General features: G+C 53.2%; 1 protein-coding gene across 2 annotated transcripts in view; it reads left to right on the plus strand.

Moving 5' to 3' along the window:
• The window catches only part of PNKD (PNKD metallo-beta-lactamase domain containing), a 72,932-nt gene extending 56,222 nt beyond the window's left edge, over positions 1–16,710 (plus strand). For both annotated transcript variants that reach the window (XM_070772107.1, XM_019976552.2), the window contains 8 exons: positions 10,526–10,641; positions 10,760–10,872; positions 11,457–11,515; positions 12,127–12,219; positions 12,583–12,746; positions 13,439–13,525; positions 14,434–14,549; positions 14,776–16,710. In XM_070772107.1, coding sequence (XP_070628208.1) covers positions 10,526–10,641; positions 10,760–10,872; positions 11,457–11,515; positions 12,127–12,219; positions 12,583–12,746; positions 13,439–13,525; positions 14,434–14,549; positions 14,776–14,949 — 922 coding nt within the window. In that variant the 3' untranslated portion in view covers positions 14,950–16,710. The remainder of the gene's footprint in view (positions 1–10,525; positions 10,642–10,759; positions 10,873–11,456; positions 11,516–12,126; positions 12,220–12,582; positions 12,747–13,438; positions 13,526–14,433; positions 14,550–14,775) is intronic.
• Positions 16,711–17,599: the final 889 nt, after the last annotated feature.

Consider the following 17,599-nt stretch of genomic DNA (forward strand, 5'->3'; position numbering starts at 1 on the left):
TGTGTCACTCTCCCCAGCTGTCCCATGGGGCCTCCCATGGGGCCAGAGGCTCAAACTCAGATACCAGAGAAGCCACGCTGTGGTTCAGTGAGGCGAGGAGTGAAAGGTATGCCTGTGGCCCCCAGTGGGGATGGCAGGTGCTTCATCCTGCAGCCCTGACCCCAGGCGGAGGGCCCCCTCAGGCCCCTGCAAGGCTGCCCCAGACCGGCTACCCCCACCCCAGCCCCACCCGGTAGAGTGTTTTTTCTGTCTTCCACCTGGGTCCCAGAGGACCAATTAGGAAACTTGCTTTTCTTTTTGGTGAGGTGATGGTGGGTAGTTCCGGGCCCCAGAACTGCTTTATCAGAGTCCACGAGTGGGTGGTAAACCGAAGAGGAAAAGGTCAGCATCTTCGGGTTCCACCAGCACCCCCAGATCATACTGATGCATTCTGGCACATTCTCGCGCTGCAGGGAGTTTGAATCCCACATCAGGCCCTGCAGAGGTCTATGTCATTGTGTAAGTCACCTGAACTTTCCAGGCTCAGCTGCTCATTCAGAGGGGAAGAGCACTTGGTTTTACAGAGCAGGAAACTGAGGCTTGGGGAGTGAGTTTCTGCTTCTTACCTCAGGCAACAGAAGAAAGGGAGCTGTGAGCCCCATTACAGGGGACGGCGACATCCCAGCAAGATGGGGGGCTAGGAGATGGGAGGCAGGTTCTTCCCAGGGACTCATTCACTTTTGCATTTTCCCGTCTTTTTTTCCTAAATTCTCTTGTCCATCTGGCTTGCGCTGCTCCCTTTGGAACCATCCACCCAGTCATGGTTCAGGGCAGAGAGTGGCAGAGCCTAGACTGAAAGAGGTCTCCAGGATTCTCCACTCAAGGCACCTTCTCCTGAGAGCTGCTGGGGTCTCAGACCCTCTGCGGTCCTCAGGAAAACTGCACATGTGAGGAGGTGGTCTGGGGAGAGAGTTCACAGGGTTCAAAGGCTTGTGTCTCATAGAGACTGAAACTAGTGCTCCAGGAGTTTCCAGAGGCCAGATGCCTGGCTGTGTCTGAATACTGTAATTACCCCGACAAATATGTTTTCCCAGCAAAGGCCCTCAAAGGAATTGAGTCTGACCCCAAATAGTTCAGGCCCACTCATCTCATCCTACCTGCTTATTAGGGGTTTGCAATGGTTAAAAGTGTGAATGAACTCCAGGAACTTTACTGGCCATCCAGTGATTAAAACTCTGTGCTTCCACTGCAGAGGGCGTGGGTTTGATCCCTGGTCAGGGAACCACATGCCATTAAAAAAAAAAAAAAGAAGAGTGTGGGCTCCGGGATCAGGCTGCCCAACCACTCACTGCTCTGTGATCTTGAGCAAATCCCTTTCCACCTCTCTGGGCTCCGTTGGCCTTATCTGTGAAATGGAGGAAATAATGATACCTGACTCGGGGTTGCTTGGAGGATGACAGGAGATAACCAACGAGAGGCACTGAGCCCACTGGTGGGGTCTGGGAAAGCTGAGGGAAAGGTCATTCTTATTAAAGATGAGGCCAGTGGGCTCCGGAGAGATGTTCTAACCTGTGGGGCAAAGCCAGGACTGCGGACCCGTCTTCAGACCCCCTTGCCTCTGGTCCCCCATCTCCTCCACTTTAGAGGCCCTGGGTGCAGACCCTAGGCCGGGGAAGTTGAAATTTTGTGCCCCATTGACACAGCCTCACCCAGGCCCTTGGGTCTAGATGACCTGCTTATCAGAGTACCCTGCTCTACCTTGTGGGTCCCACCAGAAGAGGGGAGGGACTTGGAAGCAGGTGGGTGAGGTGGGAAGGGAAGAGCCAGGGCAGGGGTGGCTGTAATTCGGGCCTCCGATACTCTCACTGGGCATCACAGCCTGGCCTGGGGCAAGTTAGGTGGAGCCGCAGTCAGTGCTGACAGTCCGCTTTCTATGCCCGTCACGTTTATACTTACATGCCTGGCCCTGTGCTGCCTTTCCTGCTCACTTAGCCAGGGTTTTGTGAGTCCTGGTTCTGTGCTGGGCCAGTGCTAGGGGGTTGCAGAGGAGCCACGAGAAACAGGCTGGTGACCGCCCGCCCCTTGCGGGCGCTGCATGGCACTGCATGGCTCTGATTAGGGCACCAGGTAGAAGTTGATAAGGCGCAGCCACTGCCCCGGGGCTCAGCTGCTCCTGAGCGCCCCAGATGGAGCAGGGGAAGGCAGCTTTCTACCAGGATAATCAGGCCCTGGGTGCCGAGGTCCAGCCCCGGCTGATTCAGGGTATTCGAAGGAGAGACGGCCTAGGCGACTATTTATATGCTAATTAGAGATACAAAGAGTAATAGAATGAGGATAGCTCAGTAGGAAAATTCAGTGGAGAAAAGAGGCTGAGTAGCTTGGTTTACGCGGAAAATCAATATAACCCGTGACACCAGGTTAGCTCTGACCACGGAGGCCGCAGGCGCCCTCTCGAATAACGGAAGGTGCCCCACCTTAGACACCTTCTCGAGTGGGTCTTAGAAGCCCAGGCAAATAGATGGTTGCAAAGGATATCCACGCTCCAGATGGAGACTTCAGCCAGAAGTTAAAGGGAAGAATGACATGGGGAGACCAAGCGTTGGTGAGCAAGGCCCGTAGCTTTATTTTCAACAAGGGCTTTTATACCCTAAGTTACATATAGAGGCTAATAGGGGATGCAAAGTCAGCAGTTTTTGATCCTTATCAAAAACCAGGGTTTCTTTCCTGCAAATTTATCGTATACAAATGGTTTAGGTGATTTACATCATCTTCTGGCCAGAAGGCCTATTAACATTTTATGACTCTTGACAAGGACTTATCAACAAAGACTTATTTTCTTTAAGAGTAATTATTTTAAGGTTTGGCGCCATCTTCCGAAGATAAAATTGCATTCCTATAGGGCGGATGTGTAATGGGTTTACAACAAAGGAAAGAATTTATTACCTTAAGGGTCTAAAGTTACTAACACCAAGGCCACTACTTATTTTTTCTACATATCATCTATTAATTAATACACATTCAAGGATACAATTCAGGGGATGTGAAAACTTGGCAACAAACATTGGCTCATGAATGAAATCCTCTACTAGTCTTATTCTGACAGTTTCTAACTCTCTGAGAGGCTCTAAGCTATTTGAATATCTTAAGCTTCCCCTGCCTCTCCAGGCTGGGAGACTGTAAAGAATCATATGCATAGCTGTAGGAGTCCGGGTAAATTTGTCAGGCGAGTTAGAGAGCCATCTGAGGGGTTTGGATTTAAACACTCCTAATTGCCCAGGAACTTTATTAATTGGAGCTGTAAGTTAACTCTTTGACAGAGAGAGAGAGATGGTGGTAGGGGACAGCCCCCAGTAAAGTCAGAGTTGAGACCACAAAGCAATAAAGTAGGCAGACTCTGGTTTTTTGGGGGGGGTAGATGCTCGAGAATATCCGGGGGGACTCCTGAGGCTCGATCCCGCCTTTGCGTATGCCGAGCCTCCTTTCTCATGACCTTTGTCACGAGTGGAATGCCTCACCGGCTCCCGGCACCTGGGGTTGAGCCCAGCCCTAAAAAATGCTTGTATGTGTGTGTGTTAGTCGCTCAGTCGTGTCCAACTCTTGGTGACTGCGTGGACTGTATTCCCCCAGGATCCTCTGTTCATGGAATTTCCCAGGCAAGAATATTGGAGTGGGGTGTCATTCCCTTCTCCAGGGCATTTTCCCAACTCAGGGATCGAACCTGGGTCTCCTGCTTGGCAGGCAGATTCTTTACCGTATGAGCCACCAGGGAAGCCGTGAAGGATGCTTTGGGTTCCTGCATGGCGCTGATTAGTAGGGACTGGGTAGTGTTCCAGTAAGTTAGAAAGGCCTGGAGGCTATTCCAGCCTGAGACCTGTGGGAGCCAGGCAGGACTGTAGTTCTGAAATTTTAATGAGCTATTTCAGGCATTCAGAAGACAGATAAAATAATACTCTCAGCTTAAGAAAGACAATGTTACAGACCCTGTGAAGCTCGGTGCCCACCTCCCCAGCCCACCTTCCCCCTCTCCCAGAGGAAACCCTACTAACCATGCTGACCATGCCTTCCCCTCGGCTGCCTTTATTCTTTTACTATTTATGTCTGCATACCAATGATGGTTTTGCTTGCTTTGGCCTTTGTTTTTTTCTCCTAGCCACACCACGCGACATGTGGGATCTTGGTTCCCTGACCAGGGATTGACCTGCACCCACTGGACCACCAGGGAAGTCCTTCTTTGGCATTTTAGGGAAATATTGTCAGGTTATCTGTTTGCTGTGGCCCATCTGTTAGCTCAGTGTTACGTTTGAGCTCTGTGCAGGCTGAGAGCTGGTAGCCTAAATCATTCACTCCCCTGACGTGTAGTTTTCGATGGTCGGAATATGTCATTATTTATTTGTCCATTGTGCTATCGATGGACATTTGGGATGTCAACTTGTTCACTCTTGGGACACGGGGTTTCCATGGGGCCATATTGGGGAGGGGACAGAGGCTTGCCTCCTCCCGGTCCACAGAGGGCCTGCCTGGGGGTTGGACACTCTCCCACCAGCCCTGGGGAGCCGCTGAAGGCTGTTGAGCAAGAACAGGATGCAGTCGAAAGTGGTGCTTTGGGAGTATGAGCATCTGCCAGTGGTTTGCAGTTTGGTTCAGTGAGTCAGAGAGCTGACTAGAGGAGGCTTTCCTTAGGGCCTCGCCAACAGTTTCTCTTTGCAGGGGTGAGCCCATGAAGGGAAATGAGAAATGGAGAGGAATTCTGTCTGAGTCACCGGGGAAAGGGTTAAATGGATGCTTGAGTTGTGAAACTAGGAGGGTGACAGCGCCTTTCCCAGAAAGAGAGGCAGCAAGGGGAAGAGCTGACAGGCATGGTTATAGACCCTGGTGATGCAGCCAGCCCGCCAGTGGAGGTGGAACGGAGCTCAGGGACTGGAGAGAAGCACGAGGAATCCTTTGTCTGCAAAGAACCAGGCCCCATGCAACCGGGTCCTCAGGCCCCTCCCCCCTGCTCTGTGCTGCGATCCAGACCTCAGGGCCACAGGGGCCACCCTGGCCAGCACAGATCTTGGGTCTGACAGCCATCCCACCACCACCTTTCTCCATCTGCAACACCTCCTCTAGTCCAGGCCCTCGTCGTGTCCCTCACTGCGTGACTCCCCAGCCCCCTTCCCCTCCGCTCCAGTTCATTCTACCCTCCACACAGCAGCTGAGCAAGCTCTTAAAAAGGAAGTTAGAACATACGCTTCCCCTCTTTCAAACCCACCAGCAGTTTTCCACCCCCTCTCCATGGCCTGACCCCTGCGCACTTTGCTGACCCTTCCTCTGCCTACAGACTTCGAGGTCTCTTGGCAGCTCCTCGAATGTGCCCCACTAGTGCCTGTATAGGGATGTTGGTGCTGCGCCCCCCACAGTCAGTCAGCACCACTGGCTGCCCCATCTGTCTGTTCCCTGCTCAAGGATCGCCCTCAGAGAAGGAGCCTTTCCCAAGCACCCAGTCTACCGGGAAACCATCTTCCTTTCCCACCACAGTTAACCGCTTGCTTGTTGATTGTTTTGTTTTCCGGTTCAGTGTCTGTTGGCTGCTCCTCTCATTATGTTGGCAGGGAGCCATCTGCCTTGTTCTCTGCCTTCTGTACCTGGTCCAGCACGTGCAGTAAATATTTGCTGGTTAAAGCCAATGGAAGAGCAGAGCCTGGTTTACTGCAGCTTCTTACTGCATAGTCCCTGCCCTTGTACATCTTGATCTTTGTTGGAGGACAAAGTACGTGTACTAAGTATCCAACAAGGGAAGACAGGGAATGTTTACCAGTCCCTCCCAGATTGTGCACAGCCTTGTTCTAGCAGCTGTGAAGGGTGTCCGGCTGAATTTGGGAAGGAAACAGCAGTTGCTAAACACCTTCCACCCTTCAGCCCCTGGAGAAGGCTAACATTTGTCATCTTGTTTTACGTCACTTAATCCTTACACAGTCCTGCAGGGGTAAGTCATGGTATCCCTATTTTATAGATGAGAAGTCTGATCTGTGAGACCATTGACTAGCTCAAGGTCTCAGACCAAGGACGGCCCAAGCCGTGATGAGAACCCAGAGCTTCCTGTTGCCAGGGGTCCTGCGCTTCCCGTAAGCCTAAATAGGAAGAAATGAAGTCAGGAACAGGGTCTAGATGCCAGGTGGTGGCTGGGTACAGAGGCAAGGGTGATTTTCTTTTCTTCTTTATTATTTTTAAAATTTTCATTTTGAAATCATCTCAGATTTGCAAACTTTGTGCAAAGAATTCCCATATACCCCCTCACCCAGTTCTCTGAAATGTTAACATCTTCCATAACCATGGTACAGTCATCAAAACCAAGAAATTAACATCCATCCAAACCGTTACCACTCTCCAGACTCCAGTGAAATTCCGTGCATTGTCTCCCCAACGTTCCTTTTCTGGTCTACAGTCCAGTCCAGGATATGTAGGTTGATCCAGCCAGTCCCATCCGTGCTGTGCCGAGTGTTTGTTGTCCCCGTGGCACAGCAGGCGGGAAGGCAAGAACCAGCAGCTCCCGCCAGCGCTCACCTGGTCTTGGTGCGCCTTCCCCAGGTTCTCACACGTCCTGTCCCCTTTCCTTCTTGGAAATGTCACCTCCTCAAAGAGGCCTTCCGTGACTGACCATCAGATCTAGAATAGCAGCTCTTGTCCTCCTTCTCTGTCCTTTCGCCTTGTTTATTTTGTCATCTTCTCTGGACAGTGAAAGTGAAAATGAAAGTCTCTCAGTCAAGTCCAACTCTTTGCAACCCCATGGACTACACAGTCCATGGAATTCTCCAGGCCAGAATACTGGAATGGGTAGCCTTTCCCTTTTCCAGGGGATCTTCCCAACCCAGAGATCGAAACCAGGTCTGCTGCATTGCAGGCAGATTCTTTACCAGCTGAGCCACAAGGGAAGCCCAAGAGTACTGGAGCGGGTAGCCTATCCCTTCTCCAGCAGATCTTCCCGATCCAGGAATCGAACCAGGGTCTCCTGCATTGCAGGCGGATTCTTTACCAACTGAGCTATCAGGGAACAGTATGTTTGTTTATTTATTTATTTGGCTGCCTCGGGTCCTAGTTGTGTTGCACGAGGTCTTCATTGCATCTTGTGGGATCTTTCACTGTGGTGCAAGGACTCAGTTGTTGTGGTGTGAGGGCTCAGTAGTTGTGGCCTGTGGACCTAGTTGCTCCATAGCATGTGGGATCTTAGTTCCCCAACCAGGGATCAAACCAGAGTCCCCTGCTTTGCAAGGCGGATTCTTAATCACTGGTCCACAAGGAAGTCCCTTGACAGTATGTTTACTGTCCTGTCTGTCCTACTAGAGTAGAAGCTGCAAGAAAGCCAGGACTGTGCCTTACCCGCTGTGTGCCCAGAGCAGGCTAATAGCAAGGCCTCACTAAATATTGTGGAATGAGTGAAAGTGGGAAGTGGTCGAAATTAATTTTAAAATAAAACAAAAACAGGACCTATAAAAAACAGTCATGAAGACTCCTAAAGGATGGTAGAACCCCTCCACAGCGCATTCAATTTCCCAACTGAAACAAGTGCTCAGGCACACAGAGCTGGGACAGCAGTGATTCACCTTCAGCAAACTTACGGAAACATGCTTGCTGCTGCTGCTAAGTCGCTTCAGTCGTGTCCGACTCTGTGCGACCCCATAGACGGCAGCCCACCAGGCTCCCCCGTCCCTGGGATTCTCCAGGCAAGAACACTGGAGTGGGTTGCCATTTCCTGCTCCAGTGCATGAAAGTGAAAAGTGAAAGTGAAGTCGCTCAGCTGTGTCTGACTCTTAGCGACTCCATGGACCGAAGCCTACCAGGCTCCTCCGTCCATGGGATTTTCCAGGCAAGAGTACTGGAGTGGGTGCCATTGCCTTCTCCGTGGAAACTGCTTGGTTTTGATCAAATTGCTTGCAGACAGATCAGCTTGCCCTTCCCAAAGGGCCCTCCCCTTGCCCCTGCCCCCCACAGACACAATAAACCTCTGTAGGGATTTGGGGTCCTTCATCCAGCATCCCAACTTCTACTTTTCTGTCTCAGGCTTGATCAGCCAGAATCCCACCCCCATTACCGCCTTGCTGTGTAAACCTAAACACTGACCAAACCCACCCACAGCCTAGCCTGTCACTCTCCTGTGAGCCCAGGGCCCAAGATGGCTCATTCTTCACAGGGCCCAGTATAAAATGGCATTTGGACCCTCTTGCTCAAAAAGCAAGAAAGAGGTGCCACATCCGATACGAAATTATGAAGACTTTCCTTTGTTTTACAATCTCTTTCTCTTGACTTGCCATGATGTTTTTAATTTGCTACTTAATGTCATTTGAGTAGGGGAACATTTAAAATGTTAATTATTAGCATGAATTGTGCCATTCATTATATATCATGCAATGTCAATTTTAAATGCAAATATAAGAACACTTGGGGCTTCCCAGGTGGCTCAGTGGTAAATGAATCCACCTGCCAAGCAGGAGATGAGAGTTCAATCCCTGGATCAGGAAGATCCCCTGAAGGAAATGGCTACCCACTCCAGTATTCTTGCCTGGGAAATCCCATGGACAGAGGAACCTGGTGAGCTACAGTCCATGGGATTGCAAAAGAGCTGGACCCGGCTTAGCGACTAAACAGCACCAACAGCAACAATAAGAACATTTAAGTTATGCGTGGGATCACTGAAACTACGTAGCTCACACTTCTTAGCCTGCACACAGATATGTGTTATGTTCTTACCAGAACAGTGGAAGTGTGGGGCAGACCTAACTCAGCTGTTTTTGTTTCACTTCTTGATGCATAGCACATTCTCAGCTCTCTCTACTTTCAGCTTTCCGATGAATGAGGAAGAGCTGGAAGGAAAAGGACAGATCCGTCGCCTCTTTCCTTTCCTTTCTATAACAGCATCATTTGCAGCACTAATGGTAGGATTATACATAAGATAGGATGTGGTAGGGTTCCTGTGTCTCTTAGAACACCATTGCCTCTTGATGCATTTTAAGCAAATTCCTTTTTTTATATAAGATTTTTTTTTTAATGTGGACCATTTTAAAAGTCTTTATTGAGTTTGTTACAATATTGCTTGTATTTTGCGATTTGGTATTTTGGCCACGAGGTGCATGGGATCTTTGCCTCCCAACCAGGAATCGAACTCACAACACCTGCATTATAAAGCAAAATTTTAACCACTGGACCACCAGGGACATCCCACAAGCAAATTCTAGTTTGAACCCAAAGTGTGGCTCACAGGTCAGCTATGCTAAGTCCCTTCAGTCGTGTCCGACTCTGTGCGACCCCATAGACGGCAGCCCACCAGGCTCCCCCGTCCCTGGGATTCTCCAGGCAAGAACACTGGAGTGGGTTGCCATTTCCTTCTCCAATCCATGAAAATGAAAAGTGAAAGTGAAGTCGCTCAGTCATGTCCGACTCTTAGCGACCCCATGGATTGCAGCCTAACAGGCTCCTCCATCCATGGGATTTTCCAAGCAAGAGTACTGGAGTGGGGTCAGCTAGTGCCCTCCAGCCCTTTACTCATAGAGGTACACTCACTTGTCTTCACCTTGGGTCTTGAATTCCCACACATAGAGGGTCCACCAGAATTCTGCGCTCATGGCCGTGGTGAACACGGTGTGTGAAGCAAGGTCAGGGCAGCAGGGACCGAGCAGACACGTGTGATGTGACGTGATGATATGTGCATCACCCCTGCCCATGTGCACGTTCCGTTGTCCCATCAGACTTCACGTTCAAGACACAAGTTCAAAGAGAAAATCATTAAGGATTTCAGGATGGTGACAGCAGAGCGTCATGCCCAGTGTGGGGCCCTCTGTGACTGCCGGGTCGCGCATCTGTAAAGCTGCCCTGTGTGCCAGAATCCTGTATTGGGGGACTCTGTCACTCACGAGTCCCCTCTGTTCCACGTGCCCCCTTTTCACTGTGTAGCCTAGAACGTGGCAGGTGGAGGGAGGGAGTGTGGTCAAACCATCCAGCCTCACTTCTGCTGGCTTCCTCCACCAAAGAGCCAAGCAGAGCTTTCTATAATTTCCCTAAGTGAACCCTGCTGTCTGCTGTCTCTGGGCCTGGGCCTATTGTTTCCTCTACCCTAGGGGTTCTCAGCCTTGTGGTCTCTGGGCCAATAGCATCAACATCACCCAGAGCTTGTTAGAAATACAGAATCCTGGGCCCCACTCAAGCTGTCTAAGACTCAAAACGCTGGGATGGGGCTGAGGAATCTGGCCTTCAGTAGGTCCCACGCGTGACTGCGACGCACCGCTGCTGTGCCTGAAATAGGGTTCCCACCTCCTTGCGGCTTCCTAACTCCTGTACTGCTTTCACTGAATAAAGCCCTCATCCTCAGATCTCTTCTGTGAATTCCTCAGTTCACATCTGGCCTGATGAGCTTTGAGCTTGGGGTCTGTCTGTTTCATTTTGCATCTTTGTCCTGAGTCCTGAGCAAGGCAGACAGTCGGCACACGACAAGTGGCGGTGGAGTTGCACTGGCGCAGGGGGTGACCGAGGCAGTGGAGACATGGGGCCTGGGCTGAGCAGACGTCCCGCCCCGCAGGTACAGCCTCTACACGCGCACCCGGCTCGGGTACCTCTTCTACCGCCAGCAGCTGCGCAGGGCTCGGAATCGCTACCCCAAAGGCCACTCCAGAACCCAGCCCCGCCTCTTCAATGGTGAGCTCTGGCCGCCCCAGGCCAGCAACCGCCCCAGGCTGTGCCCACCCACCCCATCTCTTTCCCCCAGTGGATGGGCTACCTGCCCTGCCCCCCAACCCACATCTCTGTTTCCCAGGAGTGAAGGTGCTCCCCATCCCCGTCCTCTCGGACAACTACAGCTACCTCATCATCGACACCCAGGCCCGGCTGGCTGTGGCTGTGGACCCGTCAGACCCTCAGGCTGTCCAGGTGAGGGGAGGATGAGGGCAGTGGGACCTGGGCTCACCTGGGGGGCTGGCAGCTTCTTGCTAGAGAGAGGCTGACCTTGCTCTCTGCCAGTGGGAGGTGCCCCCTCCATGTGCACTCACACAGCACACCCTGACCGCCACAAACACACGTGACCCACTGGGGAAGGGTCAGTGTGCAGGGTGTGGCCGGGGGAGGAGGAGAGGACAGCAGTGGGAGAATCAGAGCTGGAGGGAGAGTGGTGCTGACCCGGGGCTGTGGGTCTAGCCAGCTTCCTTCTGCCTCTTCCTCTCTGTGGCCCCCTCTCTGAACCTTGCTTTTCTTGCCTCTGTCTATTGTGTTTGGGTCCCTTCATCATTCTCTCCATTTCTTACGTCTCTGTGTACATGTACCTGTGTGTCCACCTGCTCTGCCAGTCTCCCTCCACCCTGTGCCCGTGCTGGGGCTCAGGTGCCCCCCTTTATCCAACCCCCTCTTCCCTACCCCCTTCCCATTCTCTGGCTCCATCGCCTTCCCCACATCTCTCCCTGCTGTCCTCTCCACCCAGCATCCCGATCCCCAGCCTGACTACCTCCTCTCTCCCCCAGGCTTCCATTGAAAAGGAAGGTGTTAACTTGGTTGCCATTCTCTGCACCCACAAACACTGGTAAGGGGCTGAGGTGGGAGGTCTGAGTGCAGATCATCTCCCCTTGGCCGGCCCTGGCTCCGCTGGGCTTTCCAGGACTGGGACCCATGAGAACAGACTGGGCTATGGGTCAGGGGTCAGGCTGGGGGGCACCATCCTCATGAAGTCACTGGGGCACCAGGGGAGGGGGGGAAGAGGGAGGGACGGGTCTCCCCCTCTTCTACTTCCCAGGCTCCTGAAGCACCAGAGAAGGGCAGGGCAGGCATTTCTCTTTCATTCCATGGGCATGTCTGCTGGGCATGGGCAAACCTTGTCATCTCTTTCATCCAGGGAGGTTTTAGTCCAACAGGGGAGACAGCCCTGTGGGAAAGTATACAAACAATAACAACTGTGCAGCCAACACAGGGTTTGGGGGGCAGGGGCACTGGGTGGGTATGATGAGATCCACGTGGAGGAATTAGAGGGCAGGACGACAGCTTGAACAAAGGTCTGAAGTGGAGCGGATGGCTTGGTTCAGTCCAGGAACCAGGAGTCGCAGGGCTCAAAGCCCTGGAGATGCTTTGTGAAGAAGGAGGCTAGGAGGCCCAGTGCAGTTGCCCTTAAAGCCCCTGTCTGTCTGTGCCATCCTACAGGGACCACAGCGGAGGGAACCGCGACCTCAGTCGGCGGCACCAGGACTGTCGGGTGTATGGGAGCCCTCAGGACAGCATTCCCTACCTCACCCAGTAAGTCCCTGACCCAGGGGTGGGATGGCCCTGTCCTTCACCCTCATCCTTCAGTTATGTGTTTCAGGGCTGTCAGCAGTTGGATCTTTGCTGATGCCCTTCTTGGCCCTTCAAGGGCAGATCACAGCCCATCTGAAGCATAACACTGTCCACCCCACAACTGATCCAGCCATAGTCCCCCAAAGAGGAAGCAGGAGGGCTTGAATCTGAAGCCCTGGGCACTGAGGGGGCCCATCTTTCCCTGGTGGGGAAGCCCTGCTCCTGCACATCACCTATCCCCTTGGGCCTGGGCGGCGCGGGGGAGGGAAGAGGAGCATGGCCCAAGTTTTAGTGCCTTCTCTCCACTGTTGCCTCCCTCCTCAGTCCCCTGTGTCATCAAGATGTGGTTAGTGTGGGACGGCTTCAGATCCGGGCTCTGGCCACCCCGGGCCACACACAAGGCCATCTGGTCTACCTGCTGGACGGGGAGCCCTATGAGGGTCCCTCCTGCCTCTTCTCAGGGGATCTGCTCTTCCTCTCTGGCTGTGGTGAGTCCCCCAAAAGGGAAGGGGAAGTGCAGGGATGAGAGGGAGGAAGAGAGGCCAGGGCAGGGGCCTGAGGACAGCCGCAGCCCCACGCAATGCACGGAAACGTTGGTTTCCGCACACGTGTTGCCTTAGCAGTTATTCCCACCTTTGTTACCTCGATTTTTCTTTCATATCCTCATGACATCCCAAAGGGGATGGATGGAATGAGGTGAAGCCTATAACTGAGTACTGACCTCAAAGAGCATTTGTTTCCATTGGGTGGAGCCGGGTTATCTGATAGAGTGACTGGCAAGACCAGTTACAAAAACCTGAGAACCCCTGAGTGACAGGGTGATCCTGTGGGTGGGGGATCACCAGTCCCAGGCAGTGCAGGCAAAGAAGGAGGTGCTGTGTGGAAAAGCACAACCTTGCCTGGAGTGGGCCTGGGGCCACAGAACTCAGCCTGGAGGCTCCACACCCCCTCTCCCCCCACGTGTCAGTCTGTGCCCTCAGACAGGCCCAGCTAGGGCTGAATGTTTGGGTCCAGCTCCCAGGGGGAGGGAGGGATCGATGCCAGACAAATGGGCATGGCAGGGGCATGGGTGAGGGCTGGTGGTCAGCCCCAGCTATACAGGGGGGTCCCCACCCCTCTCCATGGACCTTACCCTGCTGTGTGATCCTTGTTCCTCACACATACCCGCTGACCCTACCAGGACGGACCTTTGAGGGTACTGCAGAGACCATGCTGAGCTCACTGGACACCGTGCTCGGGCTGGGAGACGACACTCTTCTGTGGCCTGGTGAGGTTCCCCTCCATCTCTTCCCAGCCCCTCACACACCCAGAGTCCCAGCCGACCCAGTTCCTGACCCAGAGGTGACACAGCTCTGCCTCCAGTGGCTCCTGGGAGCCATCTCCAGCAGTGGGGGCAGACTCCCTTCTTTCTGGAGCACTGGCTGTGTAAGGCCTCTTATGTCAGCTGCCCCTGGCAGCCAGCCCACAGCCTCTGGGGAGCCCTGTAAGCCCCAGAGTGTCCCCATGGGATGGCTGATTTCTCATAGCCAGAGCCTAGAACAGAAAATAGCCTTTGCTTAATGAGGCGCCTTAAATCCACTCTGAATGGATCATTACCTGTGTCCATCACACCCACACGGCACACCCATCATCCATATGCATGTATATAGAATATCCATCCATACATACATACATGCATGGGTACATTGCGTATCTGTAGTTTCTAAAACACATCCACTAATATCTCAGTCAATCCTCAGAACATATGTTCATCCATTCATTCCATTCAACAAATACTTTGTTGAGCACCTAACGAGCACCAGGTCGTGATCCCAGCCCCACGGACACATAACATTCTAGTGGCATTATTATTTTCCCCACTTGCCAAAGGAGAAAACGTTGGCTCAGAGAGGGGCCATGACCTGACTGAGGTTGCACAGCTGGGCAGAACCAGCAGCACTAGAATGCAGGTCTTCTGGCTCCAGGTCTGTGGTTCCCCCCCCCAATTGCTTCTGCAGCGTCACTCGTGGCTGACTTGCGTTTACAGAAGCGGCTCCTTGTGGTTGGGCTTTTTCTAGAAGCACTATCCCTCCTCCTCAGTTGTTAGGTACCCATTGGCCTGGGAATGGGAGGACTTTTCCTGACCATAACCTGTCTCACTCTGCTCTGTGTCTCGACCCCCATGGCCATCCTTAGGCCACGAGTATGCAGAGGAGAACCTGGGCTTTGCAGGCGTGGTGGAGCCCGAGAACCTGGCCCGGGAGAGGAAGATGCAGTGGGTGCAGAGGCAGCGGATGGAACGCAAGAGCACGGTGCGGGGCTTGGGTCCAGGAGGGGCCGGGGGCATTCCCCAGAGGGATCCCATCTCTGCTGAGCCAGGCCCTGCAGGCCCCTCCCCAGAGCTCTGGCCTGTTTGGCACAAGGGCCTTCCAGTGAGAACTCCTGAACCCCAGGATGGGGCAGGAGGTGGGGAGGTTTCCCTGGTTGGATCTGTTTTCCAGATCCTCCCCACCAAAGCCCGTGTCTCTCCTCCCACAGTGCCCGTCCACCCTGGGGGAGGAGCGCTCCTATAACCCGTTCCTAAGGACACACTGCCTGGTGCTGCAGGAGGCTCTGGGGCCAAGCCCCGGCCCCACAGGTGATGATGGCTGCTCCCGGGCCCAGCTCCTGGAGAGGCTCCGCCAGCTGAAGGACCTGCACAAGAGCAAGTGACCCCACCCCGGCCCGGCCCAGCCCACACACCGCGGTGGGGAGACCGCCCATCATCGCCCACACCACACCATCCCTCTCTCTGCTACCACCCCACCTCCATCAGCTCGTCAGCGGGCACCACCCGGACACTGGTCAAGGGCAGAGGAGGGACAGGCGAGGAGACCCTGAGACCGAGAGGAGGCCGGCTGACGGAAGGCTTGGGGACTCCACAGGGTGAGGCTGAGTCACCAAGGGCAGAGCTGACACTGGGAGTTAGTTCCCCCTGTTCCTGCCACGGCAGTGAGGACGCAGAGCCCTTGCTCTCGCTGCAGCCTCTGAACTCAGGGCAGCAGGAGTCCCGAACAGGGTGAGTCCATCTTCCCCTTCCTCCCATCCACGGCTGGGAAAGAAACTCGCTCCCCCAGATTGGCCTGAGGTGAGGTGCTTTGGAAAAGCAGTCACTCAGAGGGGCACCTGGGCTCTGGTTTTCTGAGCCTCTGCCCCTCCTCCCCCAGGCATTTTTGCACAAGAGCAAGGCACCCACAAGAGCAAGGCCACCCCCGCCCCCACAAGGGCATTTTTTTTAAACAGAGCCATTTCTGAGAAAGAGGAAAGGGCTGGAAGCCTGGCTGTGGACAATCTGCCTCTGTGACTCCCCTGCTGCCTGGAAGGGGGAGAGTCCCGGTTGCCAAGGAGACACCAGGAGGCTGGGACTGGAGGCCCACGGTCATGTAGGTCACACATGCTCCCTGCACAGCTGGCCTGGTCCTGCCCACTGGCCTCTGCCCCTGCCCTGGGCCAGCAGGGCCCCTCCTTCCTTGGGGACCAGAGAGCCATTGTCCACCAGGTCCACTGTGGTTTTCTCATTGTGGCCCTTATTCTTAGAAACTCCTGTTTCATCCTCAACCCTTGCCCCTTTCAGTTAGTGAAGCCATTCATCTGGCCCTTTGCAATTGGCCAACAACATCGCCTTGTCATTTCTCATTTGCCCTTGGCCCCATCCTGGCAGGAGCAGGGGGTCTACACAGCAGAGAGCAGAAATCAGAAGTCCAGGAGTGGACAGCTCTCGAGTGAGTGGCAGCTTCTAGGACCCCGGGTCCGGGCCTTTCCCCTCTGCTCAGCCCTCCCTCAGCTCAGCTCCTCCTCTGGCCTTGGGTCCAGGTCCCTTTGGGGCCACAGTGAGGACAACGATGGTCCTCAAGCAGGCGTACCTGGGGTCAGCCAGGAGCCTTCTCTTCCTGGGTGGAAGCCTTCCCTCAGGCTCTGCTCCCCACTGGGGAGCCCCCGAGATGCCCCTGCCCTCAGTTTCCCTCATCATCCTGCCTCTGCCTCCCTCTCCGGCCACAGCCTCTGGTACCAACTCTAGCAATACGGCCAGAATAGTCAGAGCTCCCCGCCCCTCCAGACCTGCAGTTCCTGCCTCTGTGCCTTCGCTCCTGCTGTTCCTCAGAATGGAATGCCTTTCCCTTGCTCCTCCTGCCTTGTCTGCCTGGCAAACACCTAGTCATCTCACCAATCCCCCTCAAGGTCCCCCTCCTCCAGGAAGTCCCCCCTCGTCCTCCCATGCCCCTCCCCCTCCAGGCTACCTCTGCTCTTTGTCAATGCTTCTCTTGCGGCACTTATCACACTGTATTTTACTTGTTTACACATTTGTCTCCCCCTTCTCGACTGTGAACCCTTCAGGGCATGGACTGTATCTTATGCATCTCTGTATTTTGCGCCTAGCACGGTGCCTGGCACACAGTAGGCGCTCAATAAATGTTGAATGAATGAATGATTTAACCAAGGCTTGGTCCCTCAGTGGGCTTGTCTTTATTGCTAGCTCTGTTTCCCTCTCTGGGTTACAGTTCTTGCTTGCTCAGAAGGACTGCACTTCTAGAACTCTGGGCAAAAACAAAGCTATAAATATATCCTTCCATGGCTCATGAGGATTTGTTCAGGGTTTATGATTTGCTTACCTTGGTGTTTTCCAAAGCTTGAGAGGCACAGATGCACCGCTAGCTGCAGGGGAAGTGGTTTTACATGGTCACCACCCAGGCGTGAATATGCTTCAAGGACAAGGCCTTGGCGCTGACCCCTCTTTAAGGCCCTTTAAGGCCTCTGCAATTAACAGCCGGACTCATCTGTTAATTGTTAAACAGGTCGGCTGTCAAGCCTGGCAGCTATCTTGAGTTAAACTTTAACAACATCATTTTGTGTTCCTTGTATTTATCCTCAGGGTCAATATTTTTGACAAGTGACACCAGTTTTCAATTCATGTAGGTGATTAAAGGTACAGGCATATCTCATTTTACTGTGCTCCACTTTAGGGTGCTTTTCTGGTAATTGCATTTTTTTTTACAAATTGAAGGTTTGTGACAACCCTGCATTGTCAGATGATGGTTAGTATTTTGATCAATAAAATATTTTAAATTATACTTTTAATTAAGGTATGTACCATTTTTTAGACATGATGCTGTTGCACACTTAACAGACTACAGTATAGTGTAACATGTGTTTCCCTGGTGGCTCCGATGGTAAAGAATCCACTTGCAATGAGGGAGACCTTTGTTCAGTCCCTAGGTTGGGAAAATTCCCCTGAAGGAGGGCATGGCAAGCCACTCCAGTATTCTTTCCTGGAGAATCCCCGTGGTCAGAGGAGCCTTGTGGGCCACAGTTCATGGAGTCACAA

This window comes from Bos indicus, chromosome 2 (genome assembly GCF_029378745.1).
Source record: "Bos indicus isolate NIAB-ARS_2022 breed Sahiwal x Tharparkar chromosome 2, NIAB-ARS_B.indTharparkar_mat_pri_1.0, whole genome shotgun sequence".
NCBI lineage: Eukaryota > Metazoa > Chordata > Mammalia > Artiodactyla > Bovidae > Bos > Bos indicus.